This window comes from Lynx canadensis, chromosome E1 (genome assembly GCF_007474595.2).
Source record: "Lynx canadensis isolate LIC74 chromosome E1, mLynCan4.pri.v2, whole genome shotgun sequence".
Taxonomy (NCBI): Eukaryota; Metazoa; Chordata; class Mammalia; order Carnivora; family Felidae; genus Lynx; species Lynx canadensis.
In genome coordinates, this window is record NC_044316.2 from 3347586 (window position 1) to 3375257 (window position 27672).

The 27672-nt window shown below is 54.0% G+C and overlaps 1 protein-coding gene across 1 annotated transcript in view; it reads right to left on the reverse strand.

Annotated features, from left to right (window-relative positions):
• The window catches only part of PIK3R6 (phosphoinositide-3-kinase regulatory subunit 6), a 62557-nt gene that overhangs the window by 16156 nt on the left and 18729 nt on the right, over positions 1-27672 (reverse strand). The window contains 16 exon segments of the mRNA XM_030297106.2: positions 1254-1363; positions 4559-4649; positions 5023-5143; positions 5292-5359; positions 5626-5703; positions 5994-6413; positions 7666-7751; positions 8014-8179; positions 10704-10884; positions 12070-12139; positions 13721-13853; positions 14715-14783; positions 15376-15467; positions 15882-15941; positions 15944-15964; positions 24499-24606. Of these exon segments, the coding sequence (XP_030152966.1) occupies positions 1254-1363; positions 4559-4649; positions 5023-5143; positions 5292-5359; positions 5626-5703; positions 5994-6413; positions 7666-7751; positions 8014-8179; positions 10704-10884; positions 12070-12139; positions 13721-13853; positions 14715-14783; positions 15376-15467; positions 15882-15941; positions 15944-15964; positions 24499-24511 (1779 nt within the window). The 5' untranslated portion in view covers positions 24512-24606.

The following is a 27672-nucleotide window of genomic DNA, read 5'->3' on the forward strand; positions in this document are numbered from 1 at the left end:
CCAGCCAGGACGGAAGGGCTCGAGGGAGCTGAGCCATTCTGGGTTGGGCTGGGAATCTGGGGCTGGAGGGGCGTCCCTGGGACCCTGATGGGTCAAGACAGGAAGCAGACCCTGCCACCGTCACAAACACAGGAAAAAACAGGACTGTGTGCGGGCCCCATCCCGACACTTTTCCAATCAAAGGACTGCTCCGGGGGCCTCTGGCCAAAGGGCAGCGACGGGATGCCCAACCTTTCAATTTATTTGCGCGGCTGAGATGTTTACTCCCTTTACCAGCCTGAGAGGTTTACTCCCATCTGTTTGTTTGACTCGGGTTGTTTCATTTTGCCTTTTGGAAACCAGCGACAGGAGCTAATTGCCTCATTTAGGTCAAAAAGGGGGAAGGTCATGAAGAAAATTTCCACCACGGGACGCAGAGTGAGGGACGACCGGAACGAGAGAGGAAGCAGCAGAGGCCGCCTCCCGAAATCTCAGGTTGAGGGGGACGGTCCCGGAGGAGGCGGGAACAGACCGGAAGGGCATGCATCATGGGGTTTTGCCTGAACTGGTGGGGGGGGGGGCTTCATGTCTGCTGGGGAGGTGTGCATGCAGGCGTAGGCATGGACAGAAGCTTTGGGGACACCTAATGGTCTCCACTTTCCCCCAGCGGAGTGGGTGGCCAAGCCACTTGCTGAGAGTGAGGACTCAAGGAAAGCAGGGAAGGCGGGAACAGCCACTGTGGCAGGGAAAGGACACAGCCTCCGTGTCCGGCCAGAGGGCTTCGGCTTATCTTTTAGCAGGTGCTCAGGGGCCCCGAGCTCAGCAAGAGCTGAGGCGCACTTCAGCGCTGCCCTGGGCTCGGGTTTTGCTGGGAGGGGAGACAGAGGGGAAGCGAGGACGCAGGGGCGGAGGGGTGGGGGGGAGAAGGGGAGGGGGCCTCGCAGGGGCGGCAGTGTGTGATCAGAGACTGGACAGTGAGCGTTGAGGATTTCTGAGATGAAGCGATTGCTGGGGAGACTTTCGCAGCAGCCCTATCGCCAGCCCTCCGCGGGGTCAAGGCCTAAAGCATCTTTCCACGCGAAGATGTACTTCTGCTCAGGCCGCATGCCTGTGAAGTTAATGATTATCTGATTCGTCCAAAGATTGGAAAGACACGGTTAGCAACCAGGAGCGTCTGGGTGGGTCTGTGACGTGTGCCCTGCTAACCCGTGTCTCCCCAGAGCCGGAGTGTTTTGGCGGTGGGGTCCCGGCGGGCGGGGGAGGGCCATACTTACCTTGACTGTGTAGATCTGGAAGTAGATGGGTTGGGTGCCCATGCGAAGGTAGTAGGTGATGACATCGAGGATGAAGGGGTCCACGGTCCGGGATGTGTCCAGGGAGGAGGCTGTGAGGGGGCAGGGAAGGCCTTCAGCCGCCACCCTCCGGGCTATGGTGGGAGGTGCTGTTTTCGGAACGGAGAAGCTCCAAGGCTCCAGTGTCCCCCTGTGAGGCACTAAACCCAACTGGTCCCTCAATGCAGTCCAGGCCCTGCTGACCGCCTGATGTCTACTCCTCAGGCAAATATACCTGTCCAGGGTCCCGGCCCCCCAGGGCCTCTGATGCATTCCACTTTGCACAAAGACACAGGGGGCGCCTCTAGCTGGAAGGGAAGGAGCTGGACACTTGGGGTAAGGACCAGATGCTTGAGAACATAGCCAATGATCACAGGGGCTGAACTGAGTTCCGGGTTTGGATTAGGCGTTCACTGGCCAGGTGACCTTGGGCCCGAGAGGTGAGGTGATTTGCTGCCTCCTTTAGCTCTTGTCGTATTCAAGTATTATATCATTATCTATCTATCGATCGATCGATCTATCGATCTATGTATCTCTCACACTGTTTCCAGTCTCTTCATGTGGAAACTGCGTTTGGACTAAGTGTGGGGGCCATACAAACTGCTAATTATTAGGGCAAAGCAAGCAGGGGGAACCCTGATTTCTACATGTGTCCCGGCTTGGGGGCGAAAAAAGGTACCAACCAAAGAGCAGAAGTGAGACCCGCATCAGATGTTCCTCCCCTAACAGCCTCCAAGTCTTATTTATTTATTAAAAAATGTTTTCATGTTTATTTTATTTCTTTTTTATGTAAATGCTTTTATTTTATTTTATTTTTTTTTCATTTTTTTATATATATAGAAATTTATTGACAAATTGGTTTCCATACATGTTTATTTATTTCTGAGAGAGAGAGAGAGACAAAGCATAAGCAGGAGAGGGGAAGGAGAGAGGGAGACGCAGAATCCGAAGCAGGCTCCAGGCTCCGAGCTGTCAGCACAGAGCCCGACGCGGGGCTCGAACCCACAGACCGTGAGATCATGACCTCAGCTGAAGTTGGACGCTCAACCGACTGAGCCACCCAGGTGCCCCAAGTGTTTTTATTTTGGGGGAGATAGAATGAGCAGGAGCAAAGCAGGGGCGGAGAGAAAGCATGAGAGAGAGAGAGAGAGAGAGAGAGAGAGAGAGAGAGAGAGAGAATCCCAAGCAGGCTCTGCACTGTAAGCACAGAGCCCGATGCGGGGCTCGAACCCACAAACCATGAGATCATGACCTGAGCCAAAATCAAGAGTCAGATGCTCAACCAACTGAACCACCCAGGCACCCCTGATAGCCTCCAAGTTTTGAGGAAAAGGTATTTCAATACTTGGCTAACCAGTCTTCTGTGTATGCACAAAGACACTTTTCAGGTAAGCAATAATTCAGGAAACAGGCCCCCCCCCACATTTTTATTAGAAGGTATAAGAAAGAACCCCAATCAGTCAGGCAATAAAATGACACAAAGATCTCAGTAAAGTGTCAACTTAGAATATAAGGTACCTAGGAGTGTTTGGGGGGGGGCTCAGTCAGTTAAGTGTCAAACTTCAGCTCAGGTCATGCTCTCGCGGTTCGTGGGTTCGAGCCCCGCGTCAGGCTCTGGGCTGACGGCTCGGAGCCTGGAGCCTGCTTCAGATTCTGTGCCTCCCTCTCTCTCTGCCCCTCCCCTGTTTGCACTCTCTTTCAAAAATAAATAAACATTAAACAAAAACTTAAAGAAAATAAGGTAGCTAAACTCAATAGACTCCTTCATACAACAGCAAGTGCTACCCAAATATAAGGGGAAAGAGACACCACCCACAACTACAAAAAAAAAAAAAAAGCCATCAAACGTAAGGAGCAGATTCAGCAAGAAAAACATGCTAAAAGTGTAGCTATCCTGAGGGACGTACAAGACTTTTGTAAATAAAGATAAATCCCGTTCCCCACAGGGAGTAACTTAACACGCTAAAGAGGCTAAGTCTCTTCCAAATTTCAATCAAAATCCCAAGGTGGCGGGGAGTGGGGTGGATTAAAAAAAAAACTTGACAGGGGCGCCTGGGTGGCTCAGTTGGTTGAGCGTCCGACTTCGGCTCAGGTCATGATCTCTCGGTCCGTGAGTTCAAGTCCCGCATCGGCTCTGTGCTGACTGCTCGGAGCCTGGAGCCTGTTTCGGATTCTGTGTCTCCCTCTCTCTCTGACCCTCCCCCGTTCATGCTCTGTCTCTGTCTCAAAAATAAATAAAAACGTTAAAAAAAAAAATAAAAAAAAAAACACTTGACAAAATTCTAATATTTATCTGGAAACAGATATAGTCTGAAACATTTTCCGGAAGAAGAGTAATGAAGTCGGTTTATCCTGCCTGCTATTAAAATATGAAAGTACTAATGTGTCCGGAGATGAATGGATCAACAAGAAGAATAAAAATTTAGTAAACGAGAAAGTGGCATTTCAGACTGATGGGGCAAGATGGCTTGTGCTATAAATAGCTTTAGGACAACTGGCTACACATTTGGAAAAAAGACATTCGCATGCTTACACAAAGCACTGAAACCAGTCGCAGGCACGTTAATTTAAATGTGAAAACCGAGGCATTAAAAGAGTTACAGTAAATCATCAGGGAATATTATCTACTCTTGGATGTAATTTAATCAGCAGAGGAGAACCTTCAAAGCAGGACTCCAAAGGCAGGTCTCTCAAAGGATAAAAGTTCTGAGTGTGACATAAAAATATTAAACTTCTGGGGGCGCCCGGGGGCTCAGTCGGTGGAGCGTCCGCCTCTTGGTTTCGGCTCAGGTCATAGCTCACGGTTTGCGAGTTCGAGCCCCGCATTGGGCTCTGTGCTGACAGCTCGGAGCCTGGAGCCTGCTTTGGACTCTGTGTCTCCCTCTCTCTCTGCCCCTCTCCTGCTCATGCTCTGTCTCTCATAAATAAATAAACATTAAAAAAATAAGTAAAGAAAAAATATCAAATTTCTGTAAGTCAGAAAACACTGCTGATGAAATTCACAGGCAAATAACAGTGGAAAAAAACATCGGCAACACCTGACGGCTAAAAGGTTAAGATTCTCTTAGTATAGGGGCACCTGCCTGGCTCACTCAGCCCGTAGAGCCAGCGACCCTTAATCTCAGGGTTGTGAGTTCGAGCCCCACATTGGGGGGTGGGGTGGAGTTTACTTGAAAAAACAAAAAAGAGATTCTCTTAATATGAAGATCTTTTCAAGTCACTGGAAGATGAACTCACGAGCCGCCTACCTGGAATCAAGCTGTCCGGTTCCGGGTGGGAGTCCACCTCTCGCCTTTTACTTTGGACAAGTTCCCTAATCTCGCGCCTCAGTAGTGTGGTCTGTAAGTGGGGAGATGGCTACACTCGCACCTGCCGACAAGAGTGCCTACTTGGTAGGGCCGTGGAGTGCGAGTGCCCTTGAACAGCGCCTGGCACCCGTAAGTGCTCAGGAAACACGGGCTATTACACTCATGGAGAGGCCGTCCCAGGAAGCACCTTGGCCTACACACTAAGGAAAGAATGTTTTGCTCGATGGTCTCCCCGGTGTTCCACCCAAAGCAGGTGCCTGGGGGAATTTCGACCACCAGCTTCCATTTTTCCTTCTGGCCTCATCCCACCCCCGGGGGGGGGGCGCCCTGGGGTTGACCCTTGAGGTCAAGGGTCAAGGGTAACATCTGAAATGCCCCCCCCTCCCGCCCCGCTGCCCCCTTACCATCTCTGCCAGCTTGTGGATGCCGGGCACAGTGTGTTCACGTGCTCTCGTACCACGGGTCTGCGCGGCCCAGGAATGTGGCCAGCTCTCTGAGCTCCGAGTGTCTGCATGATGCCTGTTTCTGGGGACAAGGGGACGGGGCAGACCCATCAGGCGCGGTCTCTGGCCAGAGGGTCCCCTCCGCAAACTGGCCTTGGGATTACGGTCCGATCACTGAACCTCTTGGGGCCTCGCTTTCTCTGCCACGTGAAGCCTATTAGGTCTTATACCTCAGATGAAGCTGGTAAACCCTTAACTGAGGACCGCTTGCTGGGGACATTGAACGACGATCTTCAGCCTTGGAAGTAGAGAGACAAATACTGCTTGGAATTGAATGCTCCCCACTAAGCAAGCAGAGCCGGGCAATCGAATAATCGAAAAGCCGCCAAGGCGAGTCTGGCCCCCAACAGATCAAAGGGCTCCCCCCCCGCATCCTAAGGAAGGGTGATCCTAGTCCCTGGGGCCAGGGATGGGGCTAAAGCGTGCCCCCTGCCCAGCCCCTGAGGCAGGGGACGCCCCTCCCACGTCCTCCCGACGTGCCTCCCCCCTCCCCTGCCCAGCCACCTCGGGTGCCAGCACGGGGATGTAGTACAGCTGTAGACTGAGCCTGGGGGTGAGGCAGCACTTCTGGGTCTCTCGTTCCTAGCAAAGAGGGCGGAACACAGGCGTCAGGGCAGGGGTTTGCGCTTCCAACGTTCCACATCCTGGTTCTGCTCTGTATTCTCTCTTGCCTGTGAGCGACCTACTCAATCTCTCGGCACCCGTTTTCTCATCTGCAGGATGGGCGCGGTGTGCTGACGAGGACTGCCGGGCTCGCCAGAACGTACAGCGCCGAGCTGGTGAGCGCAGTGCCCCCTGGCGGCGGCGGCGAGCTGGGTCTGACGCAGCCCCGCCCCCCGCCCCGCCCCGCCCCGCCCCCCTCCGGGCCCTACCTGAGGCTGTGGTAGGCCTGGGCCAGGCGTCCCAGCATCCTGTCGTCCCCCAGCACCAGCACCCTGGCCGTGTGAAGCCGCGACACACCAGGCAGTAGCTCCCCGTCCCCACTGGGCCTGCCCGTCCTGCGGTGTAGACCCGGGGGCCCGTCCCAGCACGCGGGCATCAAGACGTCCGGGAGCCGCACCCGCTTCTTGACGCCGCCTTTGCGCTGCAGCCTGGCGCGCTCCATCTCGGGGCTGCCGGTAGGGCAGCTCGTCAGCCCCGGAGGAAGGTCCCGCTCGATGCCGCTGTCTGTGGACAGCATGGACACCCGGGCCAGCTCCCGGTCCGGCCAGAGGCCCTGCAGATCCAAGGCCTCCAAGTCGGCGCTGAGGCACAGCTGGGATCGCGGGCGCAGGAAGGCACCAGTTCCTTCCCTGGGATGCGCGGGAGAGAGAGGTCAGAGGAGGCTGGCAGGGCCTCACCCCTGCAAGGCCTGGGCTCCCGTGTTTTCTCAACACCGTTCAGCTGGACAGAAGCCCCATAAGATGCCCCGCGAAGGAACAAAGGTCCTGCGTGAACAGAGATGGCGAAGCCCGCATATTCCTGACACCTCGTGTTGAGTACATGTACTCAAGGCTCTGAGAAGTCCTGCAGTAGTCAGCAACACTCGGTACCTTCCCCTTCGCTGACTCTGGAGCCCTCTTTATTAGCTTCCTCCTATCCTCTTCTTGTCTGTGGCTTCCCCTGGGACACAGAGAGCAGACCCTGCCTACTCCAGGAAAGACTTCTAGGCTTTCTTTCTTTCTTTCCTTCTTTGAGAAATGTTTTCTTATTTTTATTATTTTTTTTAATGTTTATTTTTGACACAGAGGAGAGACAGAGCATGAGCAGGGAGGGGAAGAGAGAGAGGGAGACACAGAATCCGAAGCAGGCTCCAGGCTCTGAGCTGTCAGCACAGAGCCCCACGCGGGGCTCGAACTCACAAACGGTGAGATCATGCTCTGAGCTGAAGTCTGACGCTTAACCGCTGAGCCACGCAGGTGCCCCTAGGCTTTTCTAATCTACTTTCATTTTATTACCCACGAGGAAACTGAGGCCCAGCGAGAACACAGAGGCAGTCTAGGATGACCCAGCCCGTGCAAGGAGGGACTTGGGCCTAGTTCACCACCAGCACTTCCCCCAACCCCCACCACCGACCCCCACCTCTCTTGAGAAGAGCCAGGGACAGTGTGAGGGGAAGGCCAGTGTGGACAGAAGTGTGAGGCAAGCAGATCTCTCTGGAAAGACCCCTCCAGTTCCTGGAACTGTAACTTCTGTGTGACTGCCTCCTTCTTGGGGACATTCATTGTCTGTCGGCATCAGCTTGGGCATGTGGCCCTTTCTAGGTGAGGCCAGTGGCTAAGGCACTGAGCTCTTCTAGCATAGAGAAAATGCGTTGCTCCAGACGTGCAGAACAGCTCAGGGAGCAAGGCGCACACACACACACAGATGTGCACACATACGCAAGGACATAAATAGATACACACACGTGATACACGCAGTCACGCAGACACAGACCTATAGGCCCACGAAAGCACAGTTGCACACACACAAACACAGACACGCGCATGCACACGCACACAGTGAGAAACACACGCACACACTCATTTCCTTCAGCTCTGCAGGGAGGAGGTGTGAGGCACTTACAGAGCTGTTCTTCATCCGTCCACAGGTGGAAGGTGATGTGGGGGCTGGGCAGAGGGATGTTTGGCTGCGGGGACTGCAGGGGTCGCCTGAAAGAAGGGGGGCTGTGGGATTCTCCTCTGCCCTCCCCTGCGGCTCCTGGAGGGCGCGGGGGGCGTGCAGAGACCCTCTCTCCCCCATATGGTCCCGTCCAGGCTTCCTCTCTGCCTGCTTAGCCCGGGACCGTCCAAGTTCCCCGGGCGGCCCTCGGTCCCCAGGCCCGCCCGCCTCAGCCACGCGCGGCGGGTGCAGCGCTGCTCTCCGGCGCCCCCCTGCGGGCCCTCGCCGGGCCTCGCCGCCCCCGCCCTTTACCGCCGCAGCGCCCCCTGGCGGCCGCCTCCGGCCCCAGCAGCGAGCAGTAAATCTCCTCCAGCCTCTCCAGGTGTCCCTCCCGGCTCGGGCTGGGCTCGCTGGCCATCTGCTCCACGGCTGCCACCACGGCGTGGAAATAGCGCTCCAGGGCCTGGCGAGGGCTGGCCTGTCGGGGAGGGGCGCCAGAGCCTGGGTCCCGGCCCAGCCTCCCCCCCCACCCCCCCCCACCCCCCCGGGCTCCGAGGTTGCCTGCTGCCCACACCTGAGCGTCCTCTCTGTCCCCCACACGGGGCTGCCCCGCAACGGCGGGACCCCAGAGGGGCAGGGAGGGCCTCCCTTGGGTCAGTCTTCTGCCCCCGCCTGGATGTAAACTCCAGGAAGGCAGTCTGTTTACAGCGGCATCCGCAGCGCCTAGAACACGCCCTGGCGCGTGGGGGTGCTCCCTACATAGTTGCTGTATGATTATTTTATCGCCCTTGTTCTTTCAATCAGCTCACTTTGGTTCCCAGCTATTTCAGAAGGACAATTTATGTTGGTAATCTATATAAAAACGCTAGAGTCACACGTCCCACTTAGAAAATAACCAAGATGAATATAATCATCACAACCCCTATTTTTAAGCGCCAGCCTGCCAAGGCTTTATGGCTGGAAGCTTGCCTTCTCTTTTTAAAAAGAGAAGTTAGGGGCGCCCGGGGGGCTCCTCCCGACTTCAGCTCAGGTCATGATCTCGCGGCTTGTGGGTTCGAGCCCCGCGTCGGGCTCTGTGCTGACAGCTCAGAGCCTGGAGCCTGCTTCCAATTCTGTGTCTCCCTCTCTCTCTGCCCCTCCCTGCTCACACTCTGTCTCTCTGTCTCTCTCTCTCTCTCTCAAAAATAAATAAACTTAAAAAAAGAAAAAGGGAAGGGACTGTTAAAGAAGTTAGGGGTAGAACACCAAGCTGAGCCTTTCTCCTTAATGGGAATGGATGGGAACAGGTTTTGAAAGCTTCTCACTGGGCAATCCCATGCTCTTCAGCTCCTCCCTCCCGTGGTGCAGATCCGAAACCCTGAGAAGAGCCCTGCATTATGTTGTCTGCACACCAGGGCTTGTTTTCCTCTCTGGTCTGTGCTGGGGGGGGGGGTCTGCTGAGCGGGATCCTAACTTCCTGCTTAAGGGAGGGAGGGTCATTCTGGGTGGCTAGGGCCCCGATAAACACTTGTGGAGCGAACAGATAATGCAACGAGAAGATGACCGAATCAGAGTTAGAAGGGGCCATCGGGTCCATTTCATCTCGTTGCTCAATTTATAAATACACTAATATTTATTGAGCACCCACGACATGCCAGACCCTGTTCTAGATGCTGGGATACAGCTGTGAACAAAACGGACCCTGTTCTAGATGCTGGGATACAGCTGTGAACAAAACGGATAAAAATTCCTGTTCCCAGGGAGTTTATATTATAGTGTATGTCTCTCTCTCTCCACCCCCCCCATGATAATAAACAAGAGAAGTAAAATTTATAATACGATAAATTGCAGAGTAGAAGGATGTGAAATTGGGGGCAGGGGCTGACATTTTAGATAATGTGATCAGGGAGGTCTCACCGACAGGTGACTTTTGAGTAAAGTCCTAAAGGAAGTGAGAGAGCGAGCCGTGTGGATATCTGAGAGAATGTTCCAAGCATCGGAAACGGCATGTGCAAAGGCCCTGGGGTGTAAGCATGCCTGGCATGTTTGAGGGACAATAGGGAGACCTATGTAGCTGGAGCAGAGAGGAAGAGAGGGAAACTACAGAAGATGGAATCAGATGGAATCAGAGAGGAAGCGAGGAGGTAGGACAGATCTCGAGGGTCTTGTAGGCCATTGAGATGTCTTTGGCTTTGATTCCATGTGCAACAGTGTGATAAATGCCATGGTGGCTCCCCGGATTCCCACCTTCAAGACTGAGGCACTCATTAGCCCCGCTGCTGGGAGCATTAGCAACCGTCAGCTGTCAGCTGAGTCCCTTTCCATAGTCAGCCTCCGGCAAAAAAAAAAAAAAAAAAATGCCACTCTCCACGGTCATGTCCCTTCCTGAGGACCGTCCACGTCCAATAATTAATAGGTGCGGGAGTATTGAGGCCCGGCCTCTCACCCCAATTTGGGACAACTGTATACAGAGTTTGGTATCTCCTGCTAAAAAAGGGTGGTGGGGCTGTGGGGCCGGGAGGCGATGGAACATAAGTTTGAGGTCGGAGAGACCTGGGTTCAAATCCTGACCCAGTCACTTTGTACCTGTGTGACCACGGGCAGGTTATCAACCTCTCTGTGCCCCAGTTTTAATGATTATACCCATTTCACAATGTTGTCGACACGTGGTGAGCCTTTTTTAAATGTGATACATGTAAAAAGTGTCTAACGCCGTGCCTGGGACACCACAGACATTCAGTCGACAGCACCTGTCCGGGTTATCGTCGTCTGTATTATTAAGGAAACAGACCAAAACGTCGATTGGGAATACATCTGGGTGCGCGGGTGTGAGCGATTTTTCTTTCCTCTTTTGGCCTGCGTGCATTCCCGCCCCGGATTTTCCTTAACGAGTGCGTACTCCTTCGGCATTGAGGGGGCAAGGGTGGTCTGAACCGGGGAGAAGAGAGCAGATGGGGAGGAGGGCTGGCGTGTGCGTGCAGGGCCCCGGGCGCAGCCAAGGAGGGCTGGGGCGGGGCGGTTACCTGCAGCTTCCTCTGCAGAGCGCCTGCGTGGCAGGCGTCCCCAGGCGCCTGCAGGGCGTGGGCGACCACGTGGCGCATGCAGGCCTCGGGCGTCTGCTGCGCCTGCGCCGCCTCGAGCTCCAGCAGCAGCGCGCCGCACACGGACGGGGACACCAGCTCGGGGTCCACGAAGAGGAATGCTCTGAGGGCAGAGGTGGGGGGGGGTTGCTGCAGAGGATGGCTGCGGCGGGGAGAGCGCCTGGAAGGGCAGCGTGGAGCCCTGCAGCCCCCGAGTATTTTGTTCCTCCAAAAACAGGAGCCTCGGATTCCAAAGTCTATGGGGGTTGGGCGCCTGGGTGGCTCAGTCGGTTGAGGGTCAGACTCTTGATGTCGGCTCAGGTCATGATCTCGCGGTTGGTGGGGTGGCGCCCCGCCTCGGGCTCTGCGCTCACGGCTTGGGATTCTCTCTCTCCCTCTCTCTCTGCGCTGCCCTCTCTCAAAATAAATACTTAAAAAAGTCTCTGGGGGGACAGCAATAGGGAGGAGTGGGGACTGTGGCAAATCAGAGCAGGCAGGAACAGCTGGCCCCCGTTGGTGCCCCTAGTCTCGTCCGCGTCCAGCAAGTCCCAAGCTAAATCCTGTCCCCCACCCCCTCAGCTCTGTGGTCCACTGATGACATCGCCCTCCAGGAGGGACCCTAATTCCTTCCTGCCCAAGCGGACTCTGGACCCTGAGTGAGCCCTGCCTCCTCCCATCACCCTATCATGCCAGCGCCTGGCTCTCCCTCCCGCCCCTGCTCTCCTTCCTGGCTCCCGGCTCCTCTGGGTCTCTCCACCTCACCTCCCTGCACCCCCCATGAACACAGCCTCAAGCCACACCTTCCAGGGCCGGGTCAGCAGCGGCACCCCCAACTTGACCGGCCCCTCTTCCCCACACCAACAGCAGACATTTCCTCAATCTTATCCGAAGGGCCAGGCACAGACGAAAGCCCCAGATTTCACGGTGTGACTGTGGCCTGGACCGTAAGCAGCCGGGAGCCACCTCTGGCCAGCTGGCTGGCCGGCTGATGCTGCATCATGGCCAAGGGCGGGACGGAGGTGGAACGACAGAACTCCAGGCTGGCCCAGTGCTCGTGTCACCTTCTGCATGTGAGCGGGAGGGCTCTGAGCCAGCCCCAGAGGACAGACCCACCACCCTGCTTCCTGTGATCTCCAGAGAAGGCAGGCCCCGCCCACCCTTGCAAATACACTCCCCCCGGGACAAATGCCATGGACAGGAAACTCTGCTGGGGTTCCTCTCCACCCAGCCTTGTCCCCCTCAGTGAGCAGTCATGGCGTCCCAACACCTGGAGGGGGCGGAAGCCAGCATGCTGCCAGGGGTCACTCACCTCTCCCGGTAGGGGTACAGCTCACTCGTCAGGTTCTGCTCGGCAATGACCAGCCTTTGGTACAGTGTCCCTGCAAAGCAGACCGCATCAGCCAACCGGCTTCTGGTCTCTGACCCCCATTTCGCACCCTCCACAGAAGGTGCTGGGACTTTTGAGCTCCAGGAACCTCGGAGGAAAGCAAGACCGTGGATGTAGCTGCACTGCAGCTCTTACCTGAGCCGGCTCTCACCTGGGACAGGTCTCACCTGGGAGAGCTCCTACCTGGGACAGGTCTCACCTGGGACAGCTCCTACCTGGGACAGCTCCTACCTGGGACAGGTCTCACCTGAGACAGGTCCTACCTGGGACAGCTCCTACCTGGGACAGGTCTCACCTGGAGAGCTCCTACCTGGGACAGCGCCTACCTGGGACAGGTCTCACCTGGGACAGGTCCTACCTGGGACAGCTCCTACCTGGGACAGGTCTCACCTGGGACAGCGCCTACCTGGGACAGGTCTCACCTGGGACAGGTCTCACCTGGGACAGCTCCTACCTGAGACAGTTCTCACCTGGGACAGGTCCTACCTGGGACAGGTCTCACCTGGGACAGCTCCTACCTGGGACAGGTCTCACCTGGGACAGGTCTCACCTGGGACAGCTCCTACCTGGGACAGCTCCTACCTGGGACAGGTCTCACCTGAGACAGGTCCTACCTGGGACAGGTCTCACCTGAGACAGGTCCTACCTGGGACAGCTCCTACCTGGGACAGGTCTCACCTGGGACAGTTCCTACCTGGGACAGTTCTCACCTGGGACAGCTCCTACCTGGGACAGGTCTCACCTGGGACAGCTCCTACCTGGGACAGGTCTCACCTGGGACAGACCTCACCTGGGACAGGTCCTACCTGGGACAGACCTCACCTGGGACAGCTCCTACCTGGGACAGTTCTCACCTGGGACAGCTCCTACCTGGGACAGGTATCACCTGGGACAGACCTCACCTGGGACAGGTCCTACCTGGGACAGACCTCACCTGGGACAGGTCCTACCTGGGACAGGTCTCACCTGGGACAGCTCCTACCTGGGACAGGTATCACCTGGGACAGACCTCACCTGGGACAGGTCCTACCTGGGACAGGTCTCACCTGGGACAGTTCCTACCTGGGACAGGTCTCACCTGGGACAGTCCTACCTGGGACAGGTATCACCTGGGACAGACCTCACCTGGGACAGGTCCTACCTGGGACAGACCTCACCTGGGACAGCTCCTACCTGGGACAGGTCTCACCTGGGACAGGTCCTACCTGGGACAGCTCCTACCTGGGACAGCTCTCACCTGGGACAGCTCCTACCTGGGACAGGTATCACCTGGGACAGACCTCACCTGGGACAGGTCCTACCTGGGACAGACCTCACCTGGGACAGCTCCTACCTGGGACAGGTATCACCTGGGACAGGTCCTACCTGGGACAGTTCTCACATGGGACAGCTCCTACCTGGGACAGGTCCTACCTGGGACAGCTCCTACCTGGGACAGCTCTCACCTGGGACAGACCTCACCTGGGACAGGTCCTACCTGGGACAGGTCTCACCTGGGACAGCTCTCACCTGGGACAGACCTCACCTGGGACAGGTCCTACCTGGGACAGCTCCTACCTGGGACAGCTCTCACCTGGGACAGCGGTCTCGGTTTTCAGCCTTATGGCGCAGTCCAAGGCGACCGTGCAGTAGGGGGCGGGCAGGGTTAGCAACCTTGTGCAAAAGGTGTAGGTTCTCCGGTAGAGCTCCTCCGTGATGCCCGTGGCCTGGGTGGGAGGGAGGAGTTGGGTGCCCAGAGCCCTAGGTCACAAAGGGTGCTGGGTGGGTGGGAGGGTGGGGTGGAGAGGAGGAAAGGCAGGTCTGACAGCCAGACCTGGGCTCACACCTCCCTCCCAAACGTACACCCCTAGTCTCTTCGCCGCCGGCACCTGAAAGACCCTCTCGGACACCCCACTCAAACTCGCCCCAAAGGGGATCCGTCTCACCCTGTCCTGCTAGCAAATCCACTCCCCTCCCCTCCCCTCCGCTTGTCCGGGCAGCGCATTCCTGCGGGGCTCTAGGCTGAAAACCTGGAGTCTCATCTCCAGCCTGCTGGGCGCGATATCCCGCAGGCATGACGCTCCCAGTGCGGTGGCCACGGGGTCCGCTTCCTCCTGCGCCTTCTGCCTTGGCCCGAGCCCAGCCCCCTCCTGCCCCCGGATCCCGGCAGCCCCCGAACTGTTCTCTGTGCCCCTCATCTCCCTCGCTGCCCTCTCCCACCCCCCGCGATCGTACACAGCTCCTGATTGCCGCTGTCGAGACATTTTCTCTGGCTCGTGCCTTTCCTAAGCAGGCATCAGTGATGGCCCCCGGGGCGCATGGGAGCAATCCCGAGGACCCCATTCCGGCATTCGAGGCTCTCATGCCTCCCGCGCGCACCGCTTTCCCAACTTCCTCCCCAGTAGCCCGCTTTGTGTATTAGGGGCAGGGCACCGCGAGTGTGGAGAAGACGGTTTGGGGCAGGCCACCCAAGAGCTCTCCTAGGCGCGCCCAGGCAGAGACTGCGTGTCTCCTGCGGGAGAGGACAGTGTCTGGCCCTGCCACGTGTGGGTTGCCACGACCGCCCTGACCCTCGGCGTCACGCTCACCTTAGTGAGCACATACATTAGCGTGTGCAGCAAGGGAATGATCGCATGCCGGATGTCTTCGCTCTCTGCCTGGAAAACAGGAGATGGCAGGGCATTTACTGGGGTCTGGGGGCCCGGGGGGGGGCATGGGGTGGTGGGAGGGTCACTTTCGGCGGTCCAAGAACGATTTTGAAAACGTCACCCTAAGGGAAGCAGGGGAGCCCCGGAGGCGGGGCTTGCCCTGCGCCTGGGGGCGGGGGCGGGAAGTGCCAGGCCCTCCCCCCACTCTTCCCCTTGCAATGCAGGAGACAGCCAGAGTGGATATTATTTTTTTATTCAATGTTAATAAAAAATCACGTCAAAAAAAAAAAAAGAAAAGGTCATAAGAATAGGCACTTATGTTTATCGGTATTCTGTCTCTCTGCCAGTGGGGGCTTTTCCATTTACGGTCCTGGGGGAACGGGCTAAGTCAAGTGAAGTAAGAGAGTCAGGATCAAGAAAATCTCACTGACAGAAGCGTGCAGGAGGGAGACACGGCTGGCAAACATCATGCTGACAGCCCACAAGTGACCGGAGTCTGGGGGACGCGGCTCTGATGGCCCCGAGGCCGCAGCTGGCTGGGTCTCTCTCTCCCTCTCCCTCTCTCCTACCCCCGCCCGCCTCCCCGAAGCCCAGAACCCACCTTCTCCAGTTCTCTGAGCAGAATGCGGACCAGAGCCGGACTCTTTCCAGGATCTCGCTCCACCTTCTTATGCAGGGACCATCTCCACATGCCTGGCCGGAGAAAGGGGAGCCCGGCACACGTAGGTGGGGCAGGGGCTCTTAGCGGGGGACCCCCGGAGCGGGACCCTGCGCCCTGGAGCCCAGACCGACTCTGACCAACCACGAGTCTGACCCCTCAGCTGGGCATCTGGCCCTGGGGCCACATGGCTGGACTTCTCACCCGTGGAATTCTGCTCTGCTGATTTTTGAGGACAGGGGCCTCTCAGGCGGAAAGGCAGGCAGAGGGACACTAGGGGACACAGGTGTATGCCTGTGGCTTAGGGACCGGCGATGTTTGTAGGTCTGCGCCCGGGGCCGCGTTTCTGGGAGTCTGGCGGGCGAGAGGGTCGAGGGGAATTTGGTTCGCCGGGGGGTTGGGAAGGTGGTTGGGAGAGATTGTGGCAGAGGCTGCCTGCTGGCTTTTACCTTGGTTGCTCTGCAGGGACGGGGCCTGGGCGCCGAGCTCCCGGAGCACGGCCTGCACGCCCGTTGGAGATCCAGCTCAGCATCTGGGCGGCAGGGGCGGGCGAGCATTGAGGCCAGGAGCTTTGGGGCCCCCGGCGTCCCCCTCCCTCCCACCCCTGCACTCCCTGAGACCGTCTTCAGCCCCCCTTCTCCAAGCCCCGAGAGGTGTCCCAAAGTGGCCAGCTCGGAGCAGACAGCGGGCACACGGGCCCGAAACACAGCCTTCCAGTCACCATCTCCGTGTGCTCCGTAAAACCAGAGTGCTGTCAGTGTGCCCCCGGCGGTACACGGGATGGTTTTATAGGCCTTAAAAGGTCCTAAAACAATCGAATCACTAGGCTGTTATTTTAATGTGTGCTCAAAAAAAAATTTTTTTTTTAATGTTTATTTTGAGAGACAGAGAGTGTGAGCGAGCAGGGGAGAGAGAGAGAGAGAGAGAGGAGAGAGAGACCCCAAGCAGGCCAGCGCAGCCCGACATGGGCTCGAACCCACAAACCACGAGATCATGACCGGAGCCAGAATCGAGACTCAGACTCTCAACCGACTGAGACACCCCGCCCCCGAAAAACAATATTTCTAAGGGGTTCCTCAATCGATACATGAAGTGAAAATTTAAAGCCAACCGAAAGAAACGGGTCAGATAAATGCTGGGGCAGGAGGTGACCGTGCCCCTGATCAAGTGAACTCAGGCTCTAAGTCGCCTTCCCCCCCCCACCCCCCATCTTGGCCCCGGTCCTGCCTTCCGCCTGCCTGTGGACTGGTTTTAGCAGAACCCTCTCAGCAGGAACCTGCACCCTCGTGTCTCCTCCCAGGGATCTCCCATCCGCTGGCCCCCTCGCCGTCCACTGGCTACAACCCCCCAGCCATCTGCCTCTTTGGGGGCCGAGCCCAATCTCCGTCCCCTGTTGAAATGGCCTCAGATCCAGTCCTCACCATCTGAACAAGTGAGGTTCACTGGTGACGGGGAGGAGGCCCCTGGCCCATCTCCCACTACGGGAGGTTAGCTGGGCTCTGTGCGGGCAGCCCGTCGCCCGCTGTGGGGCCACTACGGGGAGCCGTGGGCCCTCACAGTCTCCTCCTCGGACACTGGGCCCTTCTCCGTGCCTGACTTCCACGCAGGGGTCCCCCAGCCGCCCAGCTGAGCCCTTCTCTTTCTCCTTCCCTCGGAGCCAGATGTCGGTCCGCACCCTCTCCCTTTCCTGCCCCCAAGGTGTGCCCCCCACCTCGGTCCCCGCGTGGCCACCCTGCTTCTCGAAGGCTCCGGACTAACACAGGAAGCCCGGGAGACGCTGTCCACACCACAGACCCCTCTTTACCACCAGCTCCCGACAAGAGATCGAATTTACAGGCAGCGTGTGCGTTCTTGGGTTCTCGGACGCTGCAAACCACACGCGTGTCTGGGGTTCCTCTTTCGCTTGTTTGTCAGGAAACTTACAGTCAGACTGGGGCCCAGCGTCACAAATCAGCTCATCTCAGGGGTCAGGGACCTCTCCTCCCGCATCCTCTTCCTGCTCGTGGTTTACATCCTACTGAACATAGATCTTAATTGCCTCGAGCGCCTTGGGAAGCAAGCAGGATCGAGATCACAATTTTCAGAAACCAGCGGGTTGCAGTTCAGGAGTTAGAATGGGGTTAGCCGAGGACCCGGGTGAGCCGGGGCTTGGGGACCGGCCCCTCCAAGGCTCTGGCGTGAGCTCTGTTAAGTCGGCCACCTGGCTTCTCCGAAACCCTCACCTTCTACCTGCCTCTCCCCTGTCGCCCAGGGGCACATCGAGGCCCGTTCTGGAGCCTTCCCTGAGGCTGAGAACGGGCACTGGCTGTTACACCCCACGTCTGGCCACCCAGCCGCCCTGCTGGGCACTGAAGCATCCCCCCACACTGGCCAGGATCACGAAGCCTGGCGCGAAGGCTGGCCGCAAGCTGTCTTCCCATCTACCTGTCTCCACCTTGCATGAAGATTTAAGGAGTCAGTGCAGGCTGAGTTATGAAAACATTATGTTATGTCTACTTTCTTCTTTCCTCCTTCCTTCCTCCTCCTTCCCACCCGCCTCACCAAGGACCACACAGGCTGGGAACCGTGAACGCGGTGATCTCCCCCCTGCCCCCTCACTCAAAGGGCAGTCAAGCCTTTGTCTTCTGAGCCCTGGGTTCCTCCGCTTTGCAAAGGGAGCTCAGCTTTTATGTTTCAGAGAAAAAATAGAGAGTTGCCAGGAGCCCCAGGAGACAACCCCAAATAAAGTGTGTTTTCGAAAGTCTGGGCAGCCAGAACAAACTCTCGGGCTTTGGTCCACATCTGGCTTGCAGACGTGTTTTGTTTGGGCTTGCAGATGTCTCGAAAGGAAAGGAGAAGAAAAGGAATCAGCTGCCAACATTGACAAATCAGGAGATTTTGCATAAAAGTTGGGTTTCTGGCATCTCTTGAAAGTCCGTTGACATCAGGCACGCATTCTCCTCACATGGGGGCAATCGATGGGGCACAGCTATTCCGGTTCCTCACAGTGCCTCCCCTCCTGGTTTCCCCCATCCACACCCTCTACCCGGCCCCTGAGTTTGAGACCCCTGTCAAGGGGACGGAGACGATGAGCTGGATTATCTCAGAGGGGTGGGGTGAAGGCTGGTGCTTTTAGTTCTAGAGGAGAGTGATAACCCAAAGGGAAGCAGAGAGGCTAGAGTCCCCTGGATTGGGGGAGCCCAGACCAGGTGGCTGGGACACAGCTCACCGGGGGTGGCAAAGATCTCGGCTGAAGGCAGGTGAGCACGAACCTCTGACCTTGAGGGTCACTGCTGTGGGTCTCCTGGGTCACCTTTGCCAGCACTCAAGAATGTCCCCAAAGGAACCCCTCTCTCCCTATGCACCATGCAAGCCTAGCCAACCTGCTCAGGGGGCTGCAGCTACAGAGGACTGAAGACCACGGACTTTTCCATCATGAACACTTTGTAACCCCTGGGCTTACAAGATCACAGAGAGGGGGAACCACCCCCAAGTGAATGACATTGGAATTTGTACTGGCCATGGCAAAGGAGAGCTTGAAGCTGGATTTGATTGCATGAAGCAAAAGAAAGAAATGGAGTATTTCTGTGCCTCAAGCATCTCAAGGTTGTTCATATACGACATGCACGTCTACCATCATTCTTGACTCAGAACGGCCAATAAAGAAATAAACATTCCTAGTTATTATCCTCCCCTCCATCCAGGAATGTGGGATATTGTCACGTTACTATTAATATCTGACATTTAAATAGCACTTGAAAGGAATACACACAGAAAGTCGTACGCAGGCATGGCAAGACAATGTCCTGTGTTCATCAAACCAATCTCATGGTTGTCGCGGGTAGACGGGAAGACTACATTTCCCAGACTCCCCTGCAGTTATGGGAGCCATGTGCTGAGTCCTGTCCAATGGAATACGGTAGACACAACATATGACACATTCACGCCCGGTCCTAAAACCCCCTGCACTAGCCTCCACCTCTCTCTTCCCATTCCGTGGTGACCTTGGAAGACATGTTCAAGATGGCGGTACCACAAGAAGGAGGGGAACTCAGTCCCCGGAAGACTGGAGCCCACGCTGGATGGCGTGTGCGAAATAAGCATTTGTTGTGCTAATCCACTGACATTGGGGTTATTTGTTACGGCGGCTAGCATTCTCTGACTGACCCGTGTACTTGCAGAGCATTTTCTGGCATATTACCTCATTGAATTCTCAGCAGAGCCCTGGGGGTTTGCCCTCCAAATACTCTTCTCTCTGTTTTTTAGATTCCAGGTCGAGAGCTCTTACCCTTGCCCCATATTGCCTCTCCAAGCACAGAGGTCAGGCCCAGAGGGATCGGAGAGGCTCTCATCCCATTTTACAGATGGGAAAATGAGGCTCTGAGGGGAGAGGTGATTTACATAAGGCCACAGAAATGCGGGAAGAGAGCTTTCTCTTCGGCAAAGCCTCTTCTTCTAAAGCTGCCCTCTTACATGTGTCCACCCACCTGCTTACCCGGAAAAGGGAGAGGAGGAAATTCCCAGGTGAGACTATGAACATATGTCTTATCTATGAGTGTCTGGGCTTTGAGTGCTGAAAATCAATATGCTGGATAAAGTCGCCCGCACAAAGATTCCCAGCTCTCAAACCAGGGTAGGTGTTATGAGGCTACGGAGCCAATAGGGAGGGATGGAGAAGTAGGGTTTCAGGGTCCTGACCACAGTAGGACTCCCTTCGCTCAAGGGCCACTCTTCAATTTCTGGCCATTCCAGCCTTCTGTGATCCCAGACAGAATCACATCTCTCCCAAATGCTTCATAGAATGTTTTCCTTTTCCCCCCTTCCCAATCTTGGCTTCCCAGGAGAATCACTCAGAAAGCTTTAAAAAACACTAACATACAGGGCACCTGGATGGCTCAGTGGGTTGAGCGTCTGACTCTTGATCTCATGTTTCATGAGATCAAGTCACACGTTGGGCTCTGTGCTGACTGTATGGAGACTGGGATTCTCTCTCTTCCTCTCTCTCTCTCTGCTCCTTCCCTGCTCTCTCTCTCTCTCTCTGCTCCTCCCCTGTGCGTGTGCTCTCTCTCTCTCTCTCAAAATAAAATAAAATAAAATAAACTTTAAAAAACCTCACTAATATACAGCTCACCCGAAACCAATTTAAATCAGATATCAGAGTATGAGAACTAATGTTTGTTTGTTTGTTTTTTAATAGCTCCCCAGGACGGTCTAATGTATCATCAGGATGTGAATTACTGTCTTAAGTGATAAGCTTAGAGTTCTGGGTAATTGACCTGTTAGTCAAGAAAGGAGTCAAGTGCTAAAATGCTCAGGCTTCACAGAGGACAATCATCCCTGCATAAGAATGAAGGTCACAGGGTCAGAATGGCTCCTTCCTGGCTGTCACGGTGGCAGAAGGAGATGCAAAGGAAATAATTGGAGAAAGTTGAAAGTTGTCATTGTTTGTTAGCTTGTTTTGCAATAGGTGTGGTGTCTGTTCAGAAATGTAACTGTGGGGGGGGGGGGGTGGCGCCTGGAAGGCTCAGTCTGTTAAGCGTCCGACTTCAGCTCAGGTCATGATCTCACGGTCCGTGAGTTCGAGCCCCACGTCGGGCTCTGTGCTGATGGCCCAGAGCCTGGAGCCTGTTTCAGATTCTGTGTCTCCCTCTCTCTCTGCCCCTCCCCCACTCATGCTCTGTCTCTCTGTCTCTCTCTCTCAACAATAAATAAACATTAAAAAAATAAAAATAAAAAGAGAAAAACGTAACCCTGGGAGCTGGGCAGTAGACATCAGTGCTCGAGGTCCAGCCATGACATGAAGAAAATCTTCCAAGATTTTTCCGAGCAGACCAGTCTTTGTCTTCTGCAAGTTACCCCACACCTACTTGTCATGGTTAATTTTATGTGTCAACTTGACTAGGGCCACAAGGGGCCCAGATATCTGGTCAAACATTCTTCTGGGTGTCTCTACGAGGGTGTTTTTGGATGAGGCAAACATTTAAATCAGTAGACTGAGTCGGCAGGTGGCTCTCCCTAACGTGGGTGGGCCTCGTCCAATCAGTAGAAGGCCTGAATAGAACAAAAGGCTGACACCCTCCACCCGCCCCCAAATAGCCTTCATGGTAACGTGAATAAATCTTCATAATAAATATAATAAACCTCCTTATAATAAATATATACCATAACTCTCATATAATAAATATAATAAATCTTATAATAAATCTCACGCTAGAGGTGCCTGGGTGGCTCAGTGGGTTAAGCATCTGACTCTGGATTTCGGCTCAGGTCGTGATCTCATGGTTCGTGGGACTGAGCCCCGTGGCGGGTTCTGTACTGACAGCATGGAGCCTGCTTGGGACTCTCTCTCTCTCTCTCTCTCTGTCCTCCCCTCTCTAAACAAATAAATAGATAGATAGATAGATAGATAAATGTTAAAAAAATAAATCTCATTCCATATATGTGTGTATATCCTACGGGGGCTGTTTCTGTGGAGAAAACCTCGCTAACACAGCCAAAGAGGACCACGGCATCCATCCGCATCAGAAGAAGTGGACATGTCCCTCCAGACGAAAGGGTGACAGGCAACCTCAGGTCACTTGGGACACACAAAATTCACCCGAGAGGTTGAATTTGCGACTCCCAAGGGACGTTTCCTCCAACTAGGGCGCTGGGAAGAATCGCCCTATTCTGCCTTCTGGGCAGCAGCCGCCAGAATCAGCACCCCCTCCCTGGACGGAGAGGGAGAACGCACCAACAGACTCTTTCTGGTCCCCTCTCTTTGAAAACTAACCCCAGGGCCCGTTACTTCACGCCGGGTGAGCCATAAAACAGTCGAGGACAGCACAGTTCACCTGTGGCCCTGTTCGGACGGGGGACTCCTGAGGCAGGTTGGTTCCGTGCAGGGGAATGTCACTTAGCAGCTTGGTTTCCATTTCAGAGGGTGACTCTTCCCCCACCTTGACCCCGGAGCTGGGGTCCGTTCTCCCAGATCCCACGAGTCCCCGCACGCTGACCACGTGGACCTCACGGACCGGCCTCTCAACCGGGGGACTCAGGACTCGCCTGAAAGGCCCCAGTGCTCCCACAGCTCCGTCTCGACATCTCAACTTACTGAAATCTGCCCTCAGCACCCAGACGCACCATTGGCTGGAGTCATGTGGCTCCCACTTCTCTTTTATGCCCATGCCCAGGGCCCCCTGACCCCCACGTGGAACAAGGGCTCAGGTCGTTCAAAAATGGTTTGCATTCTTGGCCCTGTTTGCAGGGATGGCCCAATGACAGTTAACTCGGGCGCCTTGGAGCGTTGCCTTTTGCATGCCTCTAAAGAAATACCTTCCCTTTCAGGGGCCCCTCTTCTGAACGCTAGGATGAGAGAACCCCTTAGGGCGACAGGAAGGTGGGGCAAGTTCTAGGCATCTGTAATTTGGGAAGACAGCCGGGACAACTTCAGTTCTGATCGTGATGGCGAGACGCCCCTGGGGAGCTTCCGGGGCCAGCATCCTAACTGGGGGATGTTTTCTTTCCCCCATTTGATTCGGGGGCGGCCCTCTGTCACATCTTCGGTGGAGGCCCAAGCTGGCCAGTGGACTCTCTCTCCCCCTGGGTGAGCCCCGCGCCGGTGATGGCCGGCGGGCAGGAACGCGTGAAGGGCACTCTTTGTGTTTGGGAAATTAAACCAGCCACATGCGTTTCTACTGCTTGTATCCAAACGAACTTCACTGGCACACCTCTCTTCCTAAAACGCAGCATGGCGTGCATCTAATGTTCGACGTAAAGCCAGCGCAAAGTAAGTTGGTTTTGAAATGTTGAGATTTTTCGGGGCGCCTGGGTGGCTCAGTCGTTTGAGCGTCCGACCTTGGCTCAGGTCACGATCTCACAGCTCGGGAGTTCGAGCCCCGCGTCGGGCTCCGGGCTGACAGCTCAGAGCCTGGAGCCTGGTTCGGATTCTGTGTCTCCTTCTCTCTCTGCCCCTAACCCACTCACATTCTGTCTCTGTCTCTCTCAAAAATAAGTGAACATTTAAAAAATTTTTTAAAAAAAGTAATATTGGGATTTTCACACTGCTGGCCCCACTCTGCCACCCTCTGGACCGGGCAAACCCCAGCTGGTGAAAGATAACCCGGAATATCGCAACACAGGGATTTGCGGGCTTGCTTGATTCAGCCTGAGCCTCTTCCGGCTGTGGGAGGCTCTGACGGTGACGGGGTGTGGAAAGGATGCGTGTCTTAGGGATAATAACGACCCGTGGAGCTTCACTTGCCTTGGCTGTGCCTTCCCCTTCCCTGGGATAGGGGTCTTCCGGGGCATTAGCGTCTAAGCCTCGTGAGAAGTGCTCTGTGACTTCCTGGGTGACCATTAGGGGATCCGCATCTTGAGGGAAAGGTCATCCCTCGTCCCAGGTTGACAAAGTGTGAAGAGCGTGGGCTTTGCCGTGAGCTAGACCTTGGTTCCGATATTAGCTGTGCAGCTTTGAGTAGATGACCTAACCTCTCTGAGCCTCTGTTCCCCTTTTCCATAAAACAGGGACAAGGGCATTGATATTGTCCCACACAGAACCCTTCTGACGACTGCCCGGGGAAAGCCACAGCGAAATCGTTAAGGGCACGGTGCTGGAGCTAGCCTGCTGGGGTCAAGTCCTGGTTTGACTGTACAAAGCTATGTGGCCTTGGGAGCAATACCTGTCCCCGCTGGACCTCACTTTCTCTTTCTGTAAAATGGGGGCAGCGATAACATCTATCTCAGGGGGTCTTTATGAGGACTCCGTGAGTTAATACTTGTCAAGGGCTTTTATCACGACTTGATAGATTGTAACTGCTACCGAGGCGTTTGGTAAATGAACCCAAGCATCTGGCGATAGATCTTGGCTATTGTCATTCTCCTCCTCAGTGTCCAGCTCAGTGACCTGCAAGGAGCCGGGGCTCGTACAAGGGCGTGGAGGTCCGCTTCTCAAGATGTTCTCACACTGGGGCGGCTGAGATGGGGGTCTGAGATGGCAGCCCCAGGGGGGCACTGTCACCTGCCAGGGAGGCCTTCCCCTGCGAGGCAGCCGGACGCACTCGACCCCTCTCTCCCCTCCCCGCCCCCCCCCAACCCGGTCATACTGACCTGAGCTCTCCATGGGAGCCTGGGGTACGTGTGAAGAGGATGTGGTCGTCTCAGCAGCAGAATGGAAAGTAAAGTGGTTGTTTTTCCGCACAGACGTGGTTCTGCAAACTAAGAGGCAGTTAGCGTAAGTGGTTGGAAGGTTACAGAAAGTGCGTCTGGGGGAATGGAGGGGCTCCTGGGGGACCCAGGCTCCCAGCACGTCGGAGGAAAGGCTACATTTATTTCAGAAATTCCTCTGCGGTGCTGTCTCTGAGCCTGGCACTCTTCTAAACACTGAAAAATGACCAACGTTTAAACATTTGCATTGACCTTAGGAGGTGGGTACTATTTTCTCTCCATTCTACAGGCAGGGACGTTGAAGCACAGTGAGGTTAAGTAACTATGGAAGGTTCGGGCGCCTGGGTGGCTCAGTTGGTTAAGCATCCGACTTCTGCTCAGGTCACGATCTCACGGTTCATGAGTTTGAGCCCCACATCGGGCCCTCTGCTGTCAGCACAGAGCCCGCTTTGGGTCCTCTGTCTCCCTCTCTCTCTGCCCCTCCCCAGCTAGCACTCTCTCTCTCTCTAAAAAAAAAAAAAAGAGACTACGGAAGGTCAAATAGCTTTACCAGCTCAGTAAAGGACTGAGCACTGGACTCAGACTGTCCGGTTTGAGCCTGTGCCCTCAGTCACGACCCCCCGCCCCCCACCGTGACCGCAGTGGGAGACCCCCCCAAACCCTGCTTCCCGAGCAACAAACTCCACAACTAGGTGAGCTCCACAATAAATGAATGAAACATACCTGGGAAAGCTAATTTGGAGAGAGAGAACAATAAGTAAATATTAGGAATGGTAAAGGCCATATATATACAATGAAATAAATTATAATGCACTCTGAATAATTTTAGCCTACTGATAATCACAGAATGAGTATTAAAACGTGTTATACCATTGGCAGTGTTTAGAAAGAAAACACACATACATATCATATATGCATATATATGATTATGTATATAATGTACATATGTACGATGTATCATATACATATATCATACATCATGATGTATATCATACATGTATATGATGTATATGATATGCATATGTATATCATATCCATATATCATAATATATGCATATATGATATGCATGTGTGTTTTCTACATATGTATGTGTGTTTTCTTTTTTTTTTTTTTTTAATTTTTTTTTTCAACGTTTATTTATTTTTGGGACAGAGAGAGACAGAGCATGAACAGGGGAGGGTCAGAGAGAAAGGGAGACACAGAATCTGGAACAGGCTCCAGGCTCTGAGCCATCCGCCCAGAGCCTGACGCGGGGCTCGAACTCACGGACCGCGAGATCGTGACCTGGCTGAAGTCGGACGCTTAACCGACTGTGCCACCCAGGCGCCCCAAGTATGTGTGTTTTCTACATATGTATGGTGTATATCATATACATATGTCATACATATCATGATGTATATCATATACATATATCATACATGTATATGATGTATACATATATCACACATATATATATATATATGTGGCAAAACAAAATTCTGAACCCTATATATCACACCTGGTTTTCTAGGAAAATAAAAATGACCCAAAGGCTCCAGAAGAATTAGGAAAACTACTTATGTTAGTGATCAGTGAGCAAATAAAGTTGTCAAAGAACCAGTTCTTAAAAAGTGATACATGTCTGAGATGGTTCCTCTGATAAGTTCTCTCAAACCAGCAAAGAAAAATGTTATGCCATTACAACTGTTTGAAAGCATAGAGAAAGAAGGAAAGAGTCTCTGAAAAAGCCAAGTTATCCCTGATAGCAAAATCTAATAAAGATAGTTTAAAAAGTAGACGAAGCACTCCACACCCACTGGGATAGCTATTTAGGGGTGCCTGGGTGTGGGTGGCTCAGTCGGTTAAGCGTCAGACTTCGGCTCAGGTCATGATCTCATGGTGCGTGGGTTCAAGCCCCGCGTCGGGCTCTGTGCTGACAGCTCAGAGCCTGGAGCCTGCTTGGGATCCTGTGTCTCCCTCTCTCTCTGCCCCTCCTCCACTCACGCCGTCTCTCAAAAATAAATAATATTATAAAAAAAGAAAATAACTGATACTATCGAGTGTCAGTAAGGACGTGGAGAGTTTAGAACCCCTGGTGCACTGCAGGTTGGAATTCAAAATAGTACAGCTGTGGTAGAAAACAGTACAGTGATCCCTCAAAAAGTTAAACACAGATTTACCATACGCCCCACAAATTCCACTTCTAGGTAAATACCCAAAAGAATTGAAAATAGGGATTGTAACAGATACTTGCACACCAATGTTCATAGCAGCATCATTCAAAATAGCCAAAAATTGGATACACTTCAAATGTCCGTCAACAGGTGACCGGTAAACAAATGTGGTCTATCCATACAATGGAAAATTATTCAACCTTAAAATGAAATGCAATTTGGATACATGCTACAACATAGATGAGCTTTGAAATATCATCCTAGGTGCAATAAGTCAGGCCAAAAGGACAAATATTATATGATTCTGTTTACATGAGGCACCCACAATAGGGAAATCTACAGAGACAGAAAGTGTAATGGAGGTTATCAGGAGCTATGGGGAAGGAGGAACAGGGAATTATTATTCAATGGGTACAGAGTATCTGTTTGGGATGTTGAAAAAGTTCTGGAAATGGACAGTGGTCATTGTACAACATTGTGAATGTACTTAATGACACTGAATTGTACACTTTAAAATGGTTAAAATGGAGGGGCGCCTGGGTGGCACAGTCGGTTAAGCGTCCGACTTCAGCCAGGTCATGATCTCGCGGTCTGTGAGTTCGAGCCCCGCGTCAGGCTCTGGGCTGATGGCTTAGAGCCTGGAGCCTGTTTCCGGTTCTGTGTCTCCCTCTCTCTGCCCCTCCCCCATTCGTGCTCTGTCTCTCTCTGTCCCAAAAATAAATAAAAAAACGTGGAAAAAAAATTTAAAATGGTTAAAATGGAAAATTTTATGGTATGTATATTTTACTACAATAAACAGATATCAAAAATATAAAATAAATATTGCTAATGAATTCAATGAATTCAAATTATAATGTATTCTGAATAATTCTAGCCTAGAAAGGAATATTAAAATGTGATTTCATATTGGAAACAATTAGAAAAGATTAAACGTTGGCAATGATTGGAAAAGATAAAAATATC